We start from the raw sequence: 18825 nt of genomic DNA, 5'->3' as shown, positions 1-18825 counted from the left end.
GACCATGGGGCCTGGAGGCTCAGCTCAGGCCGCTGGAGGAGGTGGTAGTGGCATTGGCAGCCCTGAGGCCACGGTCACCTGCCCACAGCCCCACCACCCACGGCTCCCCCAACTAGCTCTTCACTCTGGAGTCCATAGAAGGGCATTTTTAAGTTTTTAAAAAAGGTTTTATTTATTTATTCATGAGAGAGGCAGAGACACAGGCAGAAGCAGGCTCCATGCAGGGAGCCTGATGCAGGACTTGATCCCGGGACCCCAGGATCATGCCCTGGGCCGAAGGCAGGTGCTAAACTGCTGAGCCACCCAGGGATCCCCAGTAGAAGGGGATTAATCCCTGTATGCCACGCAGCGTGGATGAGGGTTAGCCAGAGAAGGCAAGTGGGGCAGAAGGCCAGGCAAAGAAGCCATGCTGGAGGGAAGGACCTGGCTAGCACCTCAGTTCCAAAAAGGCTGGGGAAGGCGGGCCTTTCCAGGCACCAGGGGATGTGGGCCGGCATAAGGCCAGGTGCCAGTGCGAGACTGGAGCAGAAGGGGGAGGCCTGAGGGAAGAATACTGGCAATGCCGCCCACGGAGGGGTCAAGGTTGCAGCAGAGAGGAAAACAAGAAGGGACCTCTGCTCCAAGTGGCAGCCTCCCAACCCTGCAGACTCTGGCCAGGCCCAGGCCAGGCAGAGTGACGCCTGTGAAGTACCATGGGACTATTCACTCCTGCTGTTTATAAAAAAAGCAGAGTACTTATCCAGAGTACCCCGGAGTCCCAAGTCTGTGTTTACATAATCCACATCACTTTCTATTTCCCTCTCCAAGGAAACCAGGCCTAGGGTTCCTCCCCCTCCCCCTTGCCTATCTCCCCACCTCTGAGAAGTGGGTCTTCATGCCTTTACCTAGCAACCCTCTAGTCTGCAACACCCCTTCATTTCTGTTTCATTTCTTTCCAGAAGCGATTCAAGGCACCCACTAAGTCGGGGTCACTCTTCAAGCAGGATCTACCAGGGATTGTAAGGGAGAGAGAGATGCAGTCAACTTTGCATCTGGTTAAAAGTGCTGCCCACAGGGGTGAAGGGTGCAAGAGGAGCACCAGGCACCAGAAGCCTGCCACAAAGCACTAGGGGAGACATGGGCTTCACGAAGGTAGTGAGCGCTACAGAGGACAGAGCCTAGAAAGACTACCAAGGATCTAGCTAGGGTGTTACTGGATGCAGGGGCTCCCTTCTCAACATGGGACACACAGGACAAGCTGGGGGTCAAGAAGACTTCCGGTTTGAGGTGACCATGTGCATCGGGCTTAGGAGGCAGTTGAGGCTCTAGGCTGAAGGGATTCAATCGTCATTTGCAGAGGTACCCAGTGGGAAGGTGTGGCTCATGGGCCAGCCTTTGGGCGGACACAGACCTCTTTAAGTATTTGCAGGCTTCCCTCCAGGATGATGCTGAGCTTCCCCAGCTCCCTAGCCACACACTATTTTGGGGGTGAAAGTGGTCAGGAGGCCCTGGCGTCCAGTGAAAAGGTGCAGTTATGGGCTGCAGTCAAGAGAACACCAGCATTTATGAGGCTGAATGGAGGGCACTGATGAGCAGCCAGTGGCAGGCGTACAAGGACATGGAAGGGACACTGTGTTAAAAGGCCCACTGGACTCAGAGAGGAGGCCACTGGGTGGAGCAGCACCAGCCACAGCCCAGCGTGATGGGTTAGGGAGTGATGCCCTGAGGAACCAGTTCAGTGACCTCAATGACATCTGGAGGGACGGGGCAGGAAAGGACAAGGGGGCCAGAAGGGGGTGGGGGGAGGGAGGGAACTGCATGTACTCCCCACAACAAAGCTGGGAGGAATACTTTTTGCAGAAGAGGAAACAGGAGCAAAGAACACATTCCCCGGAAACCGGGAATTCCATGCCCCAAAGCCCTGCCTGGCAGGTGATGCTGGCCTTCCAGCCCTCCACCTCCCACCCTGGGCCCCATACCCTCGCCAGTGCCAGTACTGCATAGTCACCAAGGTAGAACTCTAATTCTCCAGGGGATGAAACTCTGCTCTGCTCTCAGGCCTATCTTACCCAAAATCTGCACACCTCAACCAGGAGGGTGTGGGCTCGACCAAGTGCCCTCCCCACAGTGTGAACCTGACTCACACTCAAGCCAGCAGCACAGGGTAGGCCCCACACGATGGAATGGTTCATCCACACCCAAGTGCTTCCATGTTCCTCAATAAAGAACCAGAGTCCTCCTATCCTGGTCCTGCTGTGGAAAGTAGTGCTCAGAAGCTCCTGGTCCAACGTGTATCTGTAAATGGGGCTTCGTTACGTAGATGAGACTATGACGACACTCAGCACAGCTGACATCTGGCTTTCCTACAGGAGGCCTGTCTTCCCTTGTTCAGGACTACCTTTGCTGAATCTCAGTTTACCTACCTAAGAAGTGGGCCAGAAAATAGGCCCATGAGCCAGCCAGAGCAGGCGGGAGCTCTGTCTTCACAAGAAATGGTTAACGCAGAGCAGCCTCAGTGAACAGTCACTTGGCTGCTCCAGGGACCCTGGAGATCCTTCTGCCGGCCCATTCCCCACCACCCCCCCATCCACAATGAAGATCAGGGTTCTTTACCTCAGCACCTCTGCCACTGGAGGGTGGAGAAGTCTTTGTCCTGGAGATTATCCTGGACGTTGGACACTTACCAGCATCCCTGTTTGCCACCCACAAGAGGATAGTAGCAATCCCACCATCAAGCTGTGACAAATGTCTCCAAACACTGACAAATGTCTCCTGAGGGACAAAATTGCATCCACCTGCCCTCCCAGAGACACTCCTTGGGACCAGCAGGCTTCTCTGTCACGTTCCTCTACTCCCCCCACTCCCACATGCTCCCAACGCTGCTGCCTACGCTTCCTGGCCTGCCAATGCTGGAGAGCCAGTTCAGTGACACTGAGCAGCAAGAACAGCTTAGGGAAAAGCAGTGCAGAGCAACATCTCCCTCACACAGGGTGACTTGGGGACACCCCACATTCCTGCCTCTCACCCTACCTACTGAGTCAGAATTTGGGAAGAAGGTCCGGGATACCCAAGTGTCTAAGAGCCACACATATATGTCAAGGAAAAACAGCAGGGAGAGGCTTGGGGCCATGCTCTGACCTTACCACCCAACTGCACTTGAGTTAGAGTTGGAGGTGCTAAGAGGTACAGTCATAGTCTGGGCTCCTCTCCCTAGGAGCCTCGCCTCCCATCACCAGGGAGCCTATAATGGCGGGGGGTGGGGGTGGGGGTGGGATGTGATCTAAGCAATATGGAGGCCAGACTTGAAATCATGCTACTCCAACCATTAAATGTGATCTTTACAAACCTTTATTTAAGAAAGAAGATGCAATTATGAAAATACTACATACTAAACAAGACAAAGGCTATGATTCTGAGGTTAAAAAGAGAAAGACATATGTCCCAAGTATTAACAAGGCTGCCTGAGTGAAAGATGATGGGTAGTTTTTCCTGCTTCCTTACATTTTCAATAATTTCCAAAAATCCTATAGCGACTGCCAACCCTTCCAAGGGAGGCAGGGGGACAGGTATCTCAGGCTCATTCCCACAGCCAGAGCCCAGTCTCAAGTTAGACCTTGAGTGCCTTGCCCCACCTCTGCCTACCTACCTTCCCTCTCAGAGCCACCCTTCCAGCTCCTGAGCACCTCAGGAGAGCTGGGCTTGTGCAGAGTCATGTGCAGGGTGACAGCCTGCCCCGGTCCTCTGGCCTCTCCTTTGCCTTCTTTTTTCACCTGATACACCGGCTCCTGGGGCTAACACACTCAGCTCTTGCACCCTGCCCAGAAGGAAGGCACCAGTGGGTCTGATGGACAGCCTTTCTTGCTTCCAGGTAGGGGACCTACACTTTACAAGTGACTAGGGAGAAGGAGAGGTACAGGCAGCTTCCTAGAGCCAGGTAGGCCATGAAGCTCTTTTGGAGAGACTGTTTTCACTATAGAAAGAAACCCCAGGATCTCCAGGAGTCTGGAAACAAACCATGGATAAGAAGGTTGAGGACTGGGTACATCGGTTGTCCTCAATCCACACCTCCTCATGCTGGGCAGTCCCATCAGCTAGGGTTCTCTGGCCACTCTGGGATCCACGACAAAGCACAGACCCCCCAAAAAAGTGTTATGTGTGTGTGTGTATACTTCTTTCTTAACGTGGCCACTCTAACTCAGGGCTTCTTTTTTTCTACAGTGAAAGCAACTTGGGAAAAAGCTTCCACAGCTTTCCAGGCTCTAGCTGGCTGAATGTATTTCCCACTTGCCAGTGCCCATGCCTCTCCTTGTCCTCAGTCGCTTTTTGAGAAAGCAGGGCTCTTAAGGGCATGTATCCCTGGACATGCACAGACAAGTTGCATAGAGGGCCCTTACTAGCCACCAACACTGCAGTTTATAGAACTGTGCAGCACAACTCATAGTCACTTGGATCTTTTTTTTTTTTTTTTTTGACTTGATCTTTTCTATGCATAAACCGCTAGAAAGAAATTAAGAAATGGATGGATGGAAAACGGTATCTCCTGGGAGAAGGCAATCTGTCAAGGATTGAGAAATTGTCCCTATTCCTTCCAAAGAGGTTTAGGACTCTGGGCAGCCGCATCAAACATCCTAGGGTGCACATTCTGCTTGCCCCTGAGCCCAGGTGGTGTGTCCACAGGCAGATGTTCAGGGAGTCTGTTGGAGGTCTGCCGTGCTGGTCTGCTCCCCCTCAGCCAGGTTCTCACTGAGGAAGAGGAGGGAAGGGGTGGTGTAGTTGGGGAAATTCTCCAAGTTGGTCTTCAGGAAGAGGAGACGCTCCACGGTCTCCACTGGGAGAGGGGTGCTGTGTTCCAGGATGGCAGGGCTGTCCAGGGACGTATAGACACTTTCACAGAAGGCCCCTGTTGGGGGACAGGACAAATAGACAGTAGCCAGTCTTGCCAGAACTGGCCAGACCTCCTGCCTCTTCTCCCAGTAAACCAGCGGGTCCTCTTGTGCACCAATCGTCTCGTTATCACGTAGGTACTTCTTGACAATGATGCTGGCCAGGTGGCTCTCGGTAGAAAGCGAAGCTCCACTTCTCTCGGACGCCAGCAGCCCTGCACTTTCCAGCTGCTCCAGCAAGCTCCGCTCCCTCTGGCCCAGCAGCAGAGATCTGGAGCTGCCTCTGCACCACCCTGGCTCTGTCCCATCCTTCCCCTCGGCCCCAAGGCTCTTGACCATCCTGCTGCTTGTGGTGGCGCCCATACACATAGTCTTGGGGCTGTGCGGGGAAGGGGAGGGAGGCAAGGAGCAGTCGGACACCATGATCTCCTTCACCTTGTACACGAGAACTTGCTTCCAATGGTCAATGTCAGCCCCCATGGGCAGGATGGCCTCGATTTTGCCCTTGAAGCGGGGGTCAAGCAGGGTCGCCAGCACAAACTCCTTCCGGTGGAAGAGCTCGTTGAGTTGGCAGTCTGTGGAGACCTGCAGGGCCAAGCCCTTGGCCAGCCTGACGGCTGCGCTCACCTCTGAACCACCCTGCTCCTTAAAGTGCTCGTGGATCTGCTCCAGGATGATATGCAGGTAGCGTAGCTGGGGCAGCACCTGGCTTAGAGTAGCCCATGCAGTGCTCGCCTCCTGGACCACCATGTGGAAGGGCTGCAGGAGCATGACCAGATTGTCCATCAGGCTCCAGAAGGTAGCTGACAGGGCCGACCCGGCCTTGCCCAGCTGGTATTTCTCCTCATACTCCTGCAGTGGCCGCTGATGCTCCACCAGCCACTCCATCAAGCGATAGTTAGAAACCCAGTGTTCTGAGAGCTCCCAAAAGGGCTGGTGGGCTGGGAGGCCACACTGCTGCTGCAGCTGGCTGAGGAGCTGCCGGGCCCCTGAGGAGCCTTGGAAATGGCTGCAGATGGCCCTGACCGTACCCAGGATGGTCTGGACGCTTTGATGGTGACACAGGAAGTTTCTCACCAGGGAGTCAAGGCAGTGGGCAAAGCACAGGATGTGGGTGTAGCCCTCCATCCTCACTGCCTGCTCCAGGCTGGGGCAGCTGCCCGATACCAGGAAGCCTGGTCGCAGGGTGCTGCGGCTGAGCCACAGACGGACCTGCTCCTGCAGTGCCTGCTGCCTCTCTTCCAGGCTGCTGTCCTGGGCCAGGCCTCGAACCAAGAGCACTGCTTGCTTTCGTGGGCTCTCCGATGCCACCTGCCGACTGCCCGGCAGTATTGCACCCCAGTGGGCAGTGATGGCCACATAATCCACAACTGCATCTGGGGCAGCAGTGGACACGGTAAGGTGGACACAGCTGCCCTTGGCCCACTGCATCTCCCGACACACCTGTTCACTGACCGCCTCGTGGAGCAGAGGCAAGGCTTTCTCAAAGAAAAAGGCTGGAGGCGGCACTTGGTAGCAGGGGTCTACCTGGGCCATGAATCTTCTGAAAGGCAGGGAGGAAGTAAAGGAGAATGGCAATGTGAGGCTACAGAGCAACTGTGCAATGCTATGATTCCAGGCCTGTGCTTGGGGCTGGCCAGTGATGTCAGTGCCACCCCGGCCCTCCCCAACTGCCAGGGGTACAACGACAGGTTCATCCTTGATGGAAGGGGGCAAGGGTGGCAGAGCCAGGAAGAGCTGCTCAGGCCTGCCTGGGCCCAGCACCCTGCCACTGTCTTCCGAGGCTGAGGTGTCCAGGCAGTGTCTTGGGGATGGGAGCACCTCAGGGGCCAAGCTAGCAGGGCTTGCAGGCAGGCCCTTGTGCTTTCTCTCCTCCAGCTCTGCCTTCTCCCCCGGGCTGGCCACAGCCGGCCTTCTCTCTCTCTCCAGCCCATGCTTGCTCACCAGGTGACGGACCAGGCCTGAGGTCTGGAGATGCCCCTTAAATTTGCCCTGTCTGATGCTGGCGTGACACAGAGTACAGGTGACATTGCAGACATTTTTGCAGTCAAAGGTAAAGAACCGTCTGATGTCGGACAGGGGCTTGTGACTGATTTCCAGAGAGCCAGGGGAATGCCTGAGAGTTCTGATCAGCTTCTTCAGGCAGGGTGGCTTCTGGAGGCTCACCAGGGATGACGTCTCCCCCGCAGCAGCAAGCAAATGCCTCTTCCACTTCTTGAGGTGTCTCACCTCCCTGGCCAGATGGGCTATGAGGATGTCAGCCTGCTTTACCTTCTTGCTCTTGCTCGGCTGGCCCACCTCTGACTGGTCTGGACTGACTGCCTGGAGTGGCGCTGGGGTTGAGGGGGCCGGGCCGGAGCTGAGTACTAGGTCTCTCGCCTTCTTCAGGGTGGGCTCCCCGTCCCGTCTCTGGCCCCGTGCCTTCTGTTTGGACACCTTCTTCTTGGGCTGCACAGGGGGCTCCTGCTCAAGCATAGATATGAGGCTACAGAGGCCAGAGTCTCCCTTTGGCTTGTTCTGCCCCGGGCTGCCCAGGCACTTTGTATGGGAGGCAGCTGGGTGAACATCAGGGCTCCCCAGGGAGCAGGCTTTTCTCTCCTCACCATAGACTGGGAGGCCCAGGGTGCCTTCTTCCGGCTCCTCAAGGAAAACCTGGTCAGGTGAAGAGATCGGCGAGGAAGTGGGGAGAGAGTGAGGTCTCTTCCTCTGTAGCAGCAGATCCCTCTCACTCCCCTTTGGAGAGGCAGAGGCTCTGATTTTCCTGTGGCCACTGACAGCCCTCTCTTCCGTATCTACGAACTCCAGTTTATCCTCCGTTGCCAGCAGGCGCCCCCCAGCACCCCAGCCACGTCTGTGAGAAGTACTGGTAGTTCTGTTGTGAAACTTGGAGCTGGACAAAGCCAGGGTACCAGCCGGGCTCCTGGATCTGATCATGGAGGAGTTAGCACACACAGGCGGCTCCTGCCCCAACAATCCTGAAGGTGTATGCCTCTTGGGGGGCTTCCTGATTTTTTCTACTTCCAACATGCTTGGGAACTTGGGGGAAATGAGAAGCTGGGCCCAGGCTGTAAAGTAAGATGAGAAGAGTGGCTCTCCACTGCCCTACTCAACTCTGGGGACCATGAGGGGGAAGGCAAGGCCAGAGGGAAGTAGTGGGGAGGGGAGGAGGGAAGTGATAAGAGGGTGCAGGCCTGGTGAGATCCTAGGACACCAGCCCCAGGACAGAACTCTCAAGACCACAGCGTCCTTGGGGAAGGCTGACGTTCACTCTTGCAGATGGGATGGAGCAGCCTTTAACAGGAAGCTCACAGCCCTCTGTACATTACCAGTTTCTACGTCCGTCCATGCCAAACTAACTGAGGTTTCTCTCTCTCCTTTCTGTGTTTCCCGAGAACCTAGTAGGCACTTGGCAATTTTCCTCTATTGCAGATCTGCTATAAAGTAGGTGACGCCCCTGCATGCACGTGGACTCCAGGTAGGCTGGTAAGACAGACATGTAGTACAGACTCACACTCACAACCCGGAAAGCTAGAACCAATGTGCAGGTATGAAGGAGCACCACCCGCAGTTGTGAGACCCCAAGGAGGGGACGGACCCTGCCAAGAAGTCAGGCAGGTCCCCCTAAAAGAGATGCAGGTATCTCAAGTTCAAGCCAGGAGGTAGCGCAGCCCTGCTCTCTGCATCCCGTGCATCTGGGCTTTACCTGTCACCCAGGAGGGCACCAGGAACAGGTCACAACACAGGCTACTAGGCCGTGATGTAGCCAATGGCCTTGCTAGATCTCTTGAAATTCTTTTTCTAGAAGTCAGTTTGCATCAGGGAACACAGGACAGGAGCACAGAACAGGGGGCCCTAATGCACGCAACTCAAGCCCTGTAGTGTCCTGTCACTCCCTTCTGTCTGTCCCAGAGAGACTACTGAAGGGCTGCTCACACTTCCTCACCTCCCACTCCCCCCGAAGCCTGCTCCTCTGGCTCTGACCCCCACCGCTCCCTGACACTGCTCTCGCCAAGGCCACCAGCATCCTCTGTGGCGCCTCTTCCAATGGGCTTCTCTGGAAGCGCTGGGGTGCCGGCCCATGTCCTCCACTGGGAATGCCATCTTCCTGTGGCCCCGGGGCACCACATGCCCTTGGTGCCTCTTACCTGCAACTCCTTTGCAGCCTCTGGTCTGATCCCTCTTCCTCTGCCCATTCCTCTGCTGTTGGCCGTGGTTCCTGCCTGAGTCCCATTTCCCATTCTATACACCCTCTCCAACTGCACACATACTGACACAGCGGGCTTGTCTGGCTGGGAGCTCTCTTCAGCTTCCCCTTGTCCACCTGCTCTTCCTACAGTCCCCTCAATCTTGTAACTGGGACAGCTGCCCACCCAGATGCTCAGACCCCAAGGAGAAGCACAATCCCGGACTCCCTTCCCTTGTTCGTTCTCCTAGAGACTAGGTCACATTCAGACTCAGTCAAAACAGAAAAGAGACAGACACAAGGAAGTCAGAAGAGAAGTACATGGAAAGGAAATGCAAGGCAAAGCCCAGCACCAGAATGTGTTTCTCTGGACAAAGGAAGACTCAGAGAAAAGTGACCTAACACCCACCCCACGCACATCGGAAAGCAAGTGGGCTTTGTCTCTTCACACCAGAAATAACATACAGATCAAGCCGGAAGATTTAAAATGAGAACATTCTGACACTGAGTGATGTTAAACATTAAGAAGAATCACCTCGAACGGCAGGACTGCCTTTAAAGGTGACATGCCCAGTGAGGTAGCTCCAGGAAGATTCTGCCCATGGAGGAGGGTGGGCAAAGTGATGCTCATGCTGACCCCCTTTTAGTTGGGAAAGCCTCAGAAGGACTAGAGGCATCACCGCAGGCCCACTGCCCAGGAGCGCAGCGGCCGCCACACAAATATCTGACCCCCACCGGAGGGGCGCTGTGAACGGGCTGTACCAGGGCACTGATGAGATGTGAGACCCCGTCCTGGTCCCAGAAGTGCCCTGGGGATGTCAGAACTGGAGCAGGCTTACCTCAGCTCCGATCTTGTGACTGAAGAACCGGAAACCCGGAGTAGAAATGAGACAATCAACGGCAGAGTGAAAGAGTAGAGCTGGTGGCAGGCCTCCAGAAGCAGTTTGTAGGCTTCATCCCCACTGAGAACTCAGAGCAGGCTACTGACACCAGGCCCTCACCAGACCTGCCCGCCCTGGTGATGGCTGAGGAAAGGGAAAAACCTGTGTGTTAGGACTGTAACCAGGGCCACACCAAACCTATTCTGTTCTCCAGTTAGCCTTGTCCCATCCGTGCATCTGTTCTCTGCAGATACTCTCGACCTACTTGACTAATTAACAAGAATTCATCAGATACCCACCATGAGCTAGTGCTGCGCCCTAAAGACACAAATAAGGAGAGGAACCACCTGGCTAGCACTAGGGATTCAGGACAAGAAGACAACTTGGAAGTGGGCTCATGGCACCAGAGCAAAGCGAGTGGTGGGTGTGTCACAAAGGCCAGGCTTTAGGCTGACCCTCGGATGAACTGAATCTATAACATTGGACTTTAGATTCTGTCTTGAAGGAGTCACTCACTTTAGGCTACGCCTCAGTATCCTCAAATCCTGATGGATTCCCTGGGTAGACCTGGGATCTTGTGCGAGCACTGGTATCGACTGCAATACCACAGCTTTCCCTTCCGATGAAGCCCATCACGATGATGACTCCAAGGCCGACATCACGGAGAGCCTCTAAGTGAGTCTAAAATGTATAATTTGAAAAGAAAACCATTCAAAAACCCCAGTACTTTGATGATTAGTAAGCAGTTACTTGTGACATTTCTCACAACAGACAACAAATGTACATTTGTACTTTTTAACCCACAAGGTGGGAGGCCCTTGGGGGACCCACTGGGCAGCTGTCAGGAATGTCACAGCGAGGCCACAAGAAGCAGGCAGGGTGCTAGGATGCAGGAGGGGAGGAAGACTGGAGCAGGTAATAGTAGAGGGGTTAGCACAGTAGGGACAGTTCGGAGAGCCATTCAGGGGGCAGACTATGCTTGAGTGCGGATGTGGAGGTGAACCAAGGCTATGGAGAGGGACTCCCTAATGACCCCATTTACTCATGCAGTTCACTTTTGAACATACTGCTTTGAGGTTCTTCTGCAACAAATCTTTAGAAGTGCATGTGACAGAGTCAGGTCAGAGCTAAAGATACAGACTCACGTAAACATCTCCATGGGAACTAAGGGAAAAGGCCAGAGGGAGAAGGGAGTGGAGGGCGGTGGCCCAGGCAACGTCGTAAAGGGGCTACAGAAGGAATGGACTTTGAAGGTTGACTGACAGGCAGAGAAGGATGCAGAAAAAACCTAAAGTGAAGGTAGGAAAGCCAAGGGGGGACTTTCCAGACAAGACAGGTAGATGATAAAGGATGAAGGAGATGGAGCCCAGGGCCGTGCAACAGGAGCTGGGGGATGTAGGTATCTGCAGTGTTGGGGGTGGGCTGGGGAAAGGAGGATCATGTTTGGGGACAGGAGATAAAGGGCTTGGCTCTACCTCTGAACAGAGAAGGGGTGCAGTGGGAAGAGATGTAAGGCTAACTATACAGGAAAGAAGGAGAAGTGATGGGTGGGGGGAAAAAAGTAAGACAATTTGTGCCCTGGAGCCTACAGATTCCCAAAGGGAAGCCACAGGTCTCCAGAAACAGCAATCTGCTGGCTGAGCCAAAGAGGGCAGGTGCCTCTGCACTTAGGTGGATGCTGGCAACCTGGAGCAGGGGCTTCCTTCTAAATACTCTCAGCAGCCCTTTTCCCATGTGCATGCCCAGAAGGAAAGGAGCCACTTTTCTATTGCTCTTCTGTCTGCCTCCCCCAGAGCCTTGTGCAGAGCTCAGCCCATCCCGTAACCACACCACACTCTTCTTCTCAGAGTTTTCAGTGCCCAGTCCAACTGGCAGGCCCCCTCTTGTCTCAGTTCCTGCGCTTTCTACCCATCCCAGACCCCAGGAGACTTCAAAGCACTGGCTGGGCTCTCAAGTCCTAGGCTTCTCATCCCCTCACCCACTTACCTGTGAGGAGAGGAAAAGTAGGGAGGAAAAGAATGGAAGGAGAGGAACATGTGGAAGGAAGAGAGTAGGGCAAACTAGTATGTATTTTTGGGTTTTGACCCACATGCAAGTTTGGCTACTTGCAACCCCTAATTAGTGTTTTCACTAATTATTGTGCATCACTGGATTTCACATTATGCAAAAGTGACATAAAATGAGACCCGTTTTATTTATTTTTATTTTTTTTTTAAGATTTTATTTGTTTACTCATGAGAGACACAGAGAGAGGCAGAGACACAGGCAGAGGGAGAAGCAGACTTCATTCAGGGAACCCAACCCAACTCAGTCCCAGGACCCCAGGATCACTCCCTGGGCTGAAGGCAGGCACTAAACTGCTGAGCCAACCAGGGATCCCCTGAGACCCGTTTTAAAGCACACACTAGGGATCCATCCTTGGGTGGCGCAGCGGTTTAGCGCCTGCCTTTGGCCCAGGGCGCAATCCCGGAGATCCGGGATCGAATCCCACATCGGGCTCCCGGTGCATGGAGCCTGCTTCTCCCTCTGCCTGTGTCTCTGCCTCTCTCTCTCTGTGACTATAATACATAAAAAAAAAATAAAAATAAAAAATAAAGCACACACTAGGAGGAACAACCCCTGGGTGGCTCAGCAGCTGAGTGTGTGCCTTTGGCTTGGGTCGTGACCCCGGGTTCCTGGGATTGAGTCCCGCATCACGCTCCCTGCAGGAAGCCTGCTTCTCCCTCTGCCTAGTCTCTGCCTCTGTCTCTCAGGAGTAGATAAAAATAAAATATTTTTAAAAATAAAATAAAATAAAATAAAGCACAAACCAGGAGAACTCTTTGCTCTCCTCTATGAGGTTGCTTTCTATAGTGGATCGAGAGCATGAAGCCCACCGCCGGTGTACGTGGGCTGAAATCCTGGCTGCCACCCAACAGCTCCGATACTGCACTAGCGGGCCTCGGCCTTATCGTCAACACCGCAGGGATTAACAGCACCCACCGTCCTGGACTTAAGTGAGCTAAAACACGTCGAGTGTTCAACGGCAGTCCTGGGCACGGAGCGATGCTGGACACGAACCGCGGCTCCGTTCCGGCTGCCTCACCGCGCGTGTTCCAGGCGCCGGGCCCCGGGAAGCGGCAGCCAGCCATGGAGGGACCCAGCGGGGCCGCCCGAGGGGCGGGGCGGGGCAGGCCGTCCCCGCGCCACCCCCACCCCCCCAGCCTCGGCGTCCAAGTCCGCGAAGTGGCACCGCAACGCCCCGTCCCCGGCTTACCTAGGCCCCCTGAGATCAGGCACGCGACGCCGGGAGCGGCTCCTCCGCAGCCGACAGCACCACCGCGGCGAGCAGCCAGCCCACCGGCCACCGCGTTTCCCGGCCCGCGGAGCCGGGGGAGGGGGCTCGGCTTCCGGGACGCGCAAGGGCTACTTCCGGGAGCGCCCCGCGCCCACCCCTGCCTGCGCGTGGTACGCTCCTCAGGCCCGCGGCCAGCTCCCAGTGCGCAGGCGCGCGCGGCCGAGACCCGGAGCGAGAGGTCGCGCGCCGGTCTCACGGTGACTGGGACTCCGCCCTACTAGTCTAGCCGCCTTCGGCTAGCGGCCTTAGGCCCGCTCCACTAACCGATCTCCGAGGTCCCTTCGGACCCGGGCTCCCTGCGCCCTGGGGACGTGTCCGAGCACGCCCCGCGTCTGGTGCGCACGCGCAGACGGAAGGGCCGCACCGACGGTAACGGCCCTCGCGTTGGGGTCTCCAGCCCGGCAGGTTCCCCCGGCGGGTCAGAGTGTCTCCCGGGACGGGTCCCCGCCGCCTGCTGACGCCGCGGAGGCGTCGCCCACGACCCAGGGGACATCCGCGCCCGCGTCCACAGGGCGCTCGACCATCTCCCGGAACGGAATTGTTCAGGGGGGCCACGGAGCCCGCGTTCCTTGGGCTGAGCCCAGAAGGACGCATCCGCCGCCCCCCGCCCCCCCGCGCCCACGTCTCGCAGGCTACCGAGTCAGACGGACAGAAGGACCTAGCCTTGGGCCGTTCCACCTCTTCATCCTCCCAGGGGTGGTCCCGGTTTTCCTCCTCTCCTTCCAGCGCCCCTGCGCTGGCCCCAAGCAAATCAACTCCAGTTTGGGCCAAAAGTAGGACTCTGCCACTAGAGCACACATCTTTACACTTTGTCGAGTCCTTTTGTATCTTTCCTGATTCTCTCCCTGCCTCAGAGCTGTGTGCCAGCACCATTGTTTTCATTTCTGGGGCTTTGCAAATCGTGACTTTATCATGCTTCCAAGTATCTGGGAGAGTCCTTAGTACTCTGGGTTTTTCAGCAATTTCCTGGATATTTCCTGCCATGTTTATTTTTTTCCTGAGAATTTTAGAATACGCATATTCTTATGCTTTCATTTTTACTAGAATATTTTAGAATATTTAGAATATTTGTATTTTACTAGATTAGTAACCCAACCCCACCCCGAAATCTTGAGTGTTTTCTTTCTTTTTTTTTTTAAATTTTTATTTATTTATGATAGTCACAGAGAGATAGAGAGAGGCAGAGGGAGAAGCAGGCTCCATGCACCGGGAGCCCGACGTGGGATTCCATCCTGGGTCTCCAGGATCGCGCCCTGGGCCAAAGGCAGGCGCCAAACCGCTGCGCCACCCAGGGATCCCTTGAGTGTTTTCATTGACGTTGCATGTGTAAGTTACATCACGGACATTTGGCAGGAAACACAAAATACAGATACCTAGGCCGCTGAGCCACCCAGGGATCTTTCGTGGCCCTAGATCCCCAGATAGTAATGTATATATCAAAGTGCTGGGATCCCTGGGTGGCTCAGCGGTTTGGCGCCTGCCTTTGGCCCAGGTTGTGATCCTGGAGCCCCAGGATCGAGTCCCATGTCAGGCTCCCGGCATGGAGCCTGCTTCTCCTTCTGCCTGTGTTTCTGCCTCTCTCTCTCTCTCTTCCTATGTCTATCATGAATAAATAAAATCCTTTAAATAAAAAAAAAGTGCTGAAAGTGCTTGCTGCTTCCTTTTCCACAAAGCGGATCAGTATGGTGTCTGAGATGGGAACAAAAAAAAAGGCAAAGGCAGCTGAGATCCTGGCAGAATAAAGAGTGGCATGGAACTAATGTATATAGAAACAATGGGAGGGCACCTGGGTGGCTCAGTCCCTTAAGCATCTGCCTTCCGCTCAGGTCGCCATCTCAGGGTCCTGGGATGGAGCCCTGCATTGGGCTCCGTGCTCAGCGGGGAGCCTGCTTCTCCCTCTCTTATCTCTCAAACCTTTTTCATTTTTATTTTTTAAATATTTTATTTATTCATGAGAAACACAGAGAGGCAGAGACGCAGGCAGAGGGAGAAGCAGGCTCCATTCAGGGAGCCCAACATGGGACCGGATCCCAGGTCTCCAGGATCAGGCCCCGGGCTGAAGATGGCGCTAAACCACTGAGCCACCAGGGCTGCCCTCAAATCTTTTTTAAAAGCATGGTTAATACCCCCACTTGGGCAAGCCCCAGTGGCTCAGCGGTTTAGTGCCACTTTTGGTCCAGGGCCTTTTTAATTTTTTTTTAATTTTTTTTATTTATGATAGTCACAGAGAGAGAGAGAGAGAGGCAGAGCAGAGACACAGGCAGAGGGAGAAGCAGGCTCCATGCAGGGAGCCCAATGCGGGACTTGATCCTGGGACTCCAGGATCACGCCCTGGGCCAAAGGCAGGTGCTAAACCACTGAGCAACCCAGGGATCCCCTGGCTCAGCAGTTTAGCGCCACTTTTAGCCCAGGGTGTGATCCTGGAAACCTGGGATGGAGTCCCACGTCAGTCTCCCTGCATGGAGCCTGTTTCTCCCTCTGCCTGTGTTTCTGCTTGTGTCTCTGCCTCTATCTCTCTCATTCTGTGTCTCTCATGAAGAAATAAATAAAGTCTTAAAAAAAAATAAAATGCAAAATCTTGGGCCACCTGGGTGGCTCAATGGGTTAAGCGTCTGCCTTCAGCTTAGGTCATGATCTCAGGGTACTGGGATCAAGCCCCATGTCTACACTTCCCATTCAGCAGGGAGCTTGCTTCTCCCTCTGCCCTCCACCCCCACCCTGCTCTGCTTCCTCAATCTCGTGCTCTGTCAAATAAATAAAATCCTTTAAAAAAATAACATAAAATGCAAAATCTCGAGTCCCAGCAGGCTTTGGAATGGGACCCAGGAATTGGCATTTTCAAGCATATCAGATAATTCTCAAATTAGGTGGACGGTATCCCATCCTGATCCCAAAACTCTGGTCCCTAGACCTTGCGGGCCTAAGAACCACCCGTGGTGCATATTACAAGCCTCGGATCCTCACTCCGTCCCTGCAGATTCTCTTGTACTGTACCTGGCCTGGTCCTAGCATGCTGTGGGTTCATATTGTTCTGAGTGATTCCTATGCAGGTTCATTGACACAGAAAGTGGTCTGGGTTACCCCGGACTTTGGTCACCTGCCCTCCCTTTTCCGCCATTACATGTGAAGCAAAACTGTGGTGGCTGTCAACTGACTTTGGTCCCGGAAACCTCCAGCTTTATAAACAAAGGTCACTTCCTAGCACACAGGCATGGAGATGACAACTGCTCCTGCTACATTTCACCTCTACTACTCATGTTCCTGTTGTTACCAACTATCCTATTTCTGTTCAAAGCAACTAAAACTCATCAAGGGGCTTACTTTAGGGTCTTCATCAAAGACGGTAACCCTGTGGCCTGCAGTAATAGTACACTTCTGTCTGTAACTCCTCTTCCCTCTTCCAAACCCGGGCTGATGGGTGTCCCTTCTGTAGGCCGCAATCTGCCAGATGTCTCAGGGGTGCTGAGATGGGGAAGAGAGCCTGGAAGGCTGGCATCTGAGCAGCACCAAACTGGCAAGTTTCCTTAGCTCTTTGCCCTTTGGTTTTCCCAAGCACGGCTTGGCACCTAGCAACTGCTCAGTGAACATTAGCCGTGGTTGTCCTCATATATCCTCCAAGGATTTCACCCAGACTGTGATATCCTCTGCGGAACTGCCCCCCCCCCCCCCCCCCCCCCCCCCGCCCCCACCTAACAGCAGTTGGGAGACCTCCCCGGTGGGAGCATAGATTGGTCTCTGGAAGTCTAGCACCTTGGTTGAAACACTACCCTCTGGTGGCCACGCTCTGCGTGTGCAGCTTAGCTCCTCTCAGCTGCTTTGGGTCTGCTTTCTGGGCTTGTGGGGTCCCAGGGTGGTTCTAGAAGCTGCTTCCCTTCCCCCTCTGCCACTGGATAGGGTGCAGTGCTCTCCTACTCTCTGCCACTGCCCATATGTAGGGATCTTTTGCTTAATGGAAGTTCTCCAAGCGTCTCTGTCTGAGGCTGACATTTATTGGTGGGCCTCCCATGTGGTGGGCCCAAGATCCTTGAAAATAACTGCACAACACTGATCTTGGCACCTAATGCTTCAATCCAGACTCCACCCCAAGAGACTCGCTCGACCCACCTAGCATGGCTTCAGATAGCCTACGGCTGGGGCCTTGGGATAGCCTGGGCCCATTGAGTTCTTGTCTGAAAAGGCTCTAGGCTGTCAGGAGAATTTAGTGTTTGTTCTAGACAATGCCTGACCACAGACCCCTGGCCTGCCCCTGCTCTAGGCCATGCCCAACCAGACCCCTGACCTTCTGCCCTCCGCCCTCTCTTAGCACATTTACTAAGATTACCATCACGACTCTTTCGTCTGTCCCTTCGAGACATGTATGTGTGTATCTCCTGCAATCCCGTCATGTTTTCCTCAAGGGCCTGAGCCCCATTCCTCTGAAATGAAATCAGGACGGATCAGGCCTCTGTCCCAGGCTCTGTGGGAGACGCCGCTGGTCTAGTGGCACTTCCCCTGACCAACCCTTTGTGATTTCTCACTTTCCTGATCCTACCTGAGCCCCTGCTTCCCCCCTTCCCTCATCTCCCTTTAAACTGCCCCTCACCTTGGCACGGACAGCACAGAGCACAGATTTCCCTTGCTGACCGTAGTTCCAGAATAAAACCCACTCTCACTGATGGCCAGCTGTGCTTGCTTGACAAATCCTGCCCACCTCACCAAGCACGTGGGCCTCATTTGGGGAGGGCTCCCGGCTGCTGTCCTCCCAGGATGGCTGTGCGGGCAGGAAGGAAGGAAGGAGGGGAGAGTCACTAGGCTGGGGAAGGGGCTGCTGGTCCTGAGTGGCTCAGAAGTGGCCTGGAGAGCAAGGGACGCTCCCCAGAACTCCTCCACCCGGACAGGACAGACAAAAGTCCTGGGAGAGTCTGGGAGGAGGAGATGCATCCGAGACGAGCTCCAACACCAAGAAAACTAAGAAGCTAGGGAAGGGAGACAGAGCGGGGAAACCAACCATGTTGCCCCCCACCCTCCTCAGCCCAGGCCAGTGATCCTCAGCATCCCAGACCTGAGGCCCTGAGCGGGGGCAGCTGGGGAGCAGGGGTCCTGGGGGCTGGCCTAACATAGGTTATAGCCATAGGGACAGAGATGCCACGCAGCCTTATGGGGTCCGTCCCCAGGCCCGGGGCCCCACCCGCAGGGACCCAGGAAAAGCAGCCCAAGGAGTTCCCCTCCTAGAATTGTTCCCTTGACCTCTCTAGGTTTTTCAGAGGGTCCTGCTGTCACCTGTCTTTCTCCTCTCCCCCTTGACTTCTTGGGAGGGGTCCTCTGGCACCCTGGACTTTTCCTTCCCTTGGATTGCTTCCAGGAACTCTGTGATAGTCACAGGTACCCAGCTCCCGTCCCGCCTCCTTGAGAACTTCTACCTTTATCTGCCTACTCTGTGATCACTGGCGTTCCTGAAGGTTCTTTCTCAGCCTCGTCTCACACTGCACTCCACCCCATGGCCTCCGGGACCATCCATTATTTCATGCTGAAGACCAACTGAATCCTCAAACCCCTTCTCTAACCACTCGCTGGACATCTCCA

At 54.7% G+C, this 18825-nt stretch overlaps 1 protein-coding gene across 9 annotated transcripts in view; it reads right to left on the bottom strand.

Moving 5' to 3' along the window:
• The window catches only part of REPIN1 (replication initiator 1), a 35659-nt gene extending 21800 nt beyond the window's left edge, over positions 1 to 13859 (bottom strand). For 4 of the 9 annotated variants that reach the window (XM_072763102.1, XM_072763103.1, XM_072763110.1 and 1 more), the window contains exons 1-3: positions 13183 to 13597; positions 10443 to 10607; positions 9885 to 10070 (exon numbers count right to left, since the gene is read on the bottom strand). Coding sequence is in view for 3 of the 9 variants with exons in the window: in XM_072763099.1 (XP_072619200.1) it covers positions 4665 to 7889 (3225 nt within the window). In the remaining 6 variants the exon portion in view is untranslated. Of the gene's footprint in view, positions 1 to 4431; positions 7928 to 9884; positions 10071 to 10442; positions 10608 to 12908; positions 13088 to 13182 lie in introns of those variants that run through there. The other 5 variants (XM_072763099.1, XM_072763100.1, XM_072763101.1 and 2 more) reach the window with 5 other exon arrangements.
• Between the last annotated feature and the right edge of the window lie 4966 nt (positions 13860 to 18825).

The sequence above is a fragment of the Vulpes vulpes genome, chromosome 7, assembly GCF_048418805.1.
Source record: "Vulpes vulpes isolate BD-2025 chromosome 7, VulVul3, whole genome shotgun sequence".
Classification (NCBI taxonomy): domain Eukaryota; kingdom Metazoa; phylum Chordata; class Mammalia; order Carnivora; family Canidae; genus Vulpes; species Vulpes vulpes.
Note: the sequence above shows the minus strand (reverse complement) of the source record. Positions and strands in the feature narration are given on the sequence as shown.